Source organism: Aethalodelphis obliquidens, unplaced genomic scaffold (genome assembly GCF_003676395.1).
Source record: "Aethalodelphis obliquidens isolate GAN/ISIS:26980383/991018 unplaced genomic scaffold, ASM367639v1 scaffold43, whole genome shotgun sequence".
Lineage (NCBI taxonomy): Eukaryota > Metazoa > Chordata > Mammalia > Artiodactyla > Delphinidae > Aethalodelphis > Aethalodelphis obliquidens.
This window is the reverse complement of record NW_020837987.1, coordinates 15,220,104-15,224,779: the sequence shown is the minus strand read 5'-3', so window position 1 is coordinate 15,224,779 and position 4,676 is coordinate 15,220,104. Positions and strand designations below refer to the sequence as shown.

General features: G+C 47.8%; 1 protein-coding gene and 1 long non-coding RNA gene across 2 annotated transcripts in view; both read right to left on the bottom strand.

Annotated features, from left to right (window-relative positions):
- Positions 1-1,216, bottom strand: part of LOC113606264 (sialic acid-binding Ig-like lectin 11) — an 8,373-nt gene extending 7,157 nt beyond the window's left edge. Inside the window, exon 1 of the mRNA XM_027080385.1 lies at positions 1,199-1,216. Coding sequence (XP_026936186.1) covers positions 1,199-1,216 — 18 coding nt within the window. The remainder of the gene's footprint in view (positions 1-1,198) is intronic.
- Positions 1,217-2,843: 1,627 nt separating this feature from the next.
- On the bottom strand, positions 2,844-4,676 carry LOC113605679 (uncharacterized). The gene is made up of 3 exons (XR_003427299.1): positions 4,403-4,676; positions 3,507-4,184; positions 2,844-3,394 (listed from the first exon to the last, which is right to left on the bottom strand). It is a non-coding gene; the product is annotated as an uncharacterized LOC113605679 (long non-coding RNA).

Genomic DNA, 4,676 nt, shown 5'->3' with positions numbered 1-4,676 from the left:
CTGCAAATGGCATTATTTCATTCTTTTCATGGCTAGGTGATATTCCACTATATATATTCATATATATATCTCACATCCTTATCATTTCTCTGTGGATGGACACTCAGGTTGCTTCCATGTCTTGGCTGTTGTGAATAGAGCTGCTATGAACATTGGGTTTCACGTACCTTTTTGAATTAGAGGTTTCTTCGGATATATGCCGAGGAGTGTGATTGCTGGATCATATGCTAACTCTATTTTTAGTTGTTTTTCTTGTTTTTCTGTTTTTTTCTTGCAGTATGCGTCACTGTTGTGGCCTCTCCTATTGCAGAGTACAGGCTCCGGTCGCGCAGGCCCAGCGGCCATGGCTCACAGGCACAGCGCTCCGCGGCGTGTCGGATCTTCCCGGACCGGGGCACGAACCCGTGTCGCCTGCATCGGCAGGCGGACTCTCAACCACTGCGCCACCAGGGAAGCCCCTATTTTTAGTTTTTTAAGGAACTTCCATACTGTTGTCCATAGTGGCTGCACCAGTTTACATTTCCATCCACAGTGCAGAGGGGTTCCCTTTTCTTCACACCCTCCCCAGCATTTATTATTTGTAGACTTTTCGATGATTGCCATTCTGACCGGTGTAAGGTGATACCTCATTGTAGTTTGGATTTGCATTTCTGTGAGGATCCTTTTCAAATGAAAGTTCAATCCTGTCTCTGCTCTCCTCAAAGGCTTCCGGTTACTTGCATTGGCCTGGAAGCCCTTGGGATAATTGTCTCTTACGGGAACACAGAACCTGCTTTCTTCCACTTTCAAGTCTTCGCTCAAACATCACCTCGGGCACACTCTCAGCAACAGAAAACAGCCCCCGAATGTCACGTGTTCGCTCCCTGTCCGATGCTTCTGCAGACACATGTTACCATCAAACACACTCAATATTTTTCCGTATTTTTTAAAAATGTTTCTATCCTTCTTATATCCAGAAGGACAGCTTCTTGATGACAGAGATATAAAAAATTTCTTTATTGAAACGTAGTTATTTACAAAGTTGTGTTTAATATCTGCTGTCCAGCAAAGTGGCTTAGTTATTCATATACATATAATACATGTGCTTTTCCATATTCTTTTCCATATGGTTTATCACAGGATATTGACTATAGTTCCCTGTGCTGTACAGTAAGACCTTGTTTATCCATTCTATATATAATAGTTCACATCTGCTAACCCCAAACTCCGAATCCATCCCCCCCCGATCCCCAGGTAACCACAAGCTTATTCTCTATGCTTGATGACAGAGAATTTTTTTTTTTTGCGGTACGCGGACCTCTCACCGTTGTGGCCTCTCCCGTTGCGGAGCACAAGCTCCGGACGCGCAGGCTCAGCGGTCATGGCTCACGGGCCCAGCCGCTCCGCGGCATGTGGGATCTTCCCAGACCGGGGCATGAACCCGTGTCCCCTGCATCGGCAGGTAGACTCTCAACCACTGCGCCACTAGGGAAGCCCGATGACAGAGATGTCTGATGCATGTGGTCCGGGAAGATCCCACATGCCGCGGAGCGGCTGGGCCCGTGAGCCATGGCCGCTGAACCTGCGCGTCCGGAGCCTGTGCTCCGCAACGGGAGAGGCCGCAACAGTGAGAGGCCCGCGTACCGCAAAAAAAAAAAAAAAAAAAGGAAAAACAAACAAACAAACAAAAAACAATTCAAGAACAAAAAGGCAAACAGTGCAATTTTTCCAAACGGCCAAAGGAATAAAAAAATTCTCCAAATGACCAATACGTTCATGAATAAAATGAACGACGTCATTACTCGCTCCATAAATGTAAATCAAAACATGATGAGATATTCCTTCACACCCACCAGCGGGCTCGAATTTTTTTTAAGGAAAATAATGTCGACAAGGATCTGGAGAAATTGGAACCCTCATATATTGCTGGTGGGAATGTAAAATGGTGCTGCCAGTGTGGAAAACATCTGCCATTTCCTCCGAAATTTAAAATTAGAAACTAACATTTGACCCAGAAATTTCAGTTCTAGGTACATGCCCGAGAAAACTGAAATCAATGATCGAAAAAAAATAAAATAAAAATAAAAAGGAAAAGTATAGCAACGTTCATAGCAGCATTGTAAGAGCCAAAAAGTGGAAACAACCCAAACGTCCATCCACTGCTAACTGGATGGAGACAAGCTGGCTCATCCGCGCAATGGAATGTTATTCAGACAAAAAGGAACTGATACTGATACACGCTCTACGGATGATGCTTGAGAACGTTTAGTGAGAGAAGCCGGACAGAAAAGAGAGAAGCCGGCCACTGTTTTGTAACATTCCACGTGTATGAAGTATCCACTATAGGCAGATCCAGAGACATGGAGAGCAGATCAGTGGTTGCCAGGGCCTGGGGAGGGGAGTGTGGGGAGTGACTACTTCATGGGTACCAGGCTTCTCTTTGGGGTGATGAAAACATCAGATGGATGGAATTAGGTAGTGGTGATGTTTGTAGAACATCGTGAATGTTCTCAAAGCCAACTATTGTATGTTTTAAACTGGCTAAAATGGTGAATATTATTTTATCTGATTTTTCCACAATAAAAAATAATGCATTTAGGGACTTTGCTGATGGTGCAGTGGCTAAGAATCTGCCTGCCAATGCAGGGGACACAGGTTTGAGCCCTGCTCTGGGAAGATCCCACATGTCGCAGAGCAACAAAGCCCGTGTGCTACAACTACTGAGCCTGCGCTCTAGAGCCCACGCACCACAGCTACCGTAGCCCGGGCGCCTAGAGCCCATGCTCCACAACAAGAGAAGCCACCACAGTGAGAAGCCTGTGCACCGCAACGAAGAGTAACCCCACTCGTAACAGCTAGAGAAAGCCCACGTGCAGCAATGAAGACCCAATGCAGCAAAAAAAAATTAAAAAAAAAAAACTAACCTTCTCTGAAAGCCACTGGGGAGGGGAGTTCAGGTCGTTTGAGTACGAACTACTCATTCTCCCTGCTTGGTGCCCTGCAATAAATGCTGTACTCTCCTTCACCACATCTTGGTATCAGTAGATTGGCTTTGCTATGCAGACCCAAGCTTGGTTTGGTAACAGAGTGTTGGTGGTTCTGTGTGGGTGTCTGGGGCATAACAGATGAGTAAGGGTCTTAGGTAACTGTTGGAAGCAGTTCACCCATTCATTCATTCACTCCTTCATTCATTCACTCAACAAACACAGAGTGAGCATCTGGTCTGTGATGAGTCTGGAGGCAAAGAGGAGACACAGCCAACTCTATTCATGTCCTGATGCTCCCCGCCCTGGGGAGACACAGACAAATCTGGTGGAGACCCTGAAGGTGGAAACACGGGCTGGGGCAGCAGGGTTGCAGGCTTCGTCAGCAGGTTGCTTTGGACACAAGTGATCAACTGGACATGGCCTGGACTCTGAGGGGACAAGAAGGAAGGTTCTCAGCTCTTGGACCCTGCTGTGGGCCCAGGGTCAATGAAGAGGCCAGATCGCCAAGAGGGTAGATCAGGGGAGGGGGGCTCTTCTCACCTCTTCCCTCATCCTCGCTGCTCATGGGACACCTGGCATTTCACAGTGCCCTCAGCTGGCCTTCAGGTCTTGCTCTATTTCCCACCTCCCTTCGTCCTGGGCTGACACTCTGTCATCCTGCCACTCCTGCTGGAGTCCACACCTGCGCTCACAATTGACCCCCGGTTCCCGCGAGAGGATCTGATGGGCTCGTTTGAATAATCCCACCGCTGATTGGGAACTTGTCTTAGTCAGCTCAGCTTCTGTCACAAAATGCCAACCAGGTGACTTGAACAAACACATTTATTTCTCACGGTTCTGGAAGCTGGCAAGTCCGAGATCGCAGTGTCAACAAATTTGGTTCCTAGTGAGAACTCCCTTCTTAGCTTACAGATAACTGCCTTCCTGCTGTGTCTTCACAAGGTCTTTCCTCATAGCATGCATGTGGCAGGGAGTGTGGCGGGGAGAGAGAGATTGCTCTTTCTCTTCCTCTTCTTATAAGGCCATCAATCTTAGGACTCCACCCTTATGCATTTATTGAATCTCAATGATCTTGGAAAAGCACTCTCTGAATAAGTCAATGCTGGGGAGTTAAGGCTTCAACATATGAATCTGCAGGGGACAACATCCAGTCTGTAGCATTCAGGTTCCATGGGGTCCCCACATTCCGTCTTGTCCTCTTCATAGGAAATTCCATACCTGTCACATGCAAAGAAAGCAAGCCACATTAGTAATTATGTTCTGCCTCTCCTCTCTCCACTGGAAAGAAATATGTCCCATTCGCCATCATCCTGGTTTCCGTGATGCTGAAAGCACAGCTATGTTTCCCAGGGTCCCCCAAGGAGTTGGAATCACCCCCTGAATCCCAACCTGCAGTATTTAGTCCAGGTGGGTTGTGGCCACAGGTACATCCTTACCAGGCTTGTCCCTCTTCTGGAACCAGTAGCCACAGGCAGGTGTGGATGCATTCCAGCCATCCCGAGGGTAGGAGATGGCGCAGGACACAGGGATGCACAAGCCCTCCTGTATCATCAAGGACTTATTCACTTCCAGCTGGAAATCCAGATGCTCAGCCTGAGGCCCTGGGGGTGACAGGCTTGACCTCAGCCCCCCGCCCCCATCCTACTTCCTCATTCCCAGATGGTAGGGGCAGCTCCAGCTCTGGAATGGGAAGGACCAAGCCCTTTTCTG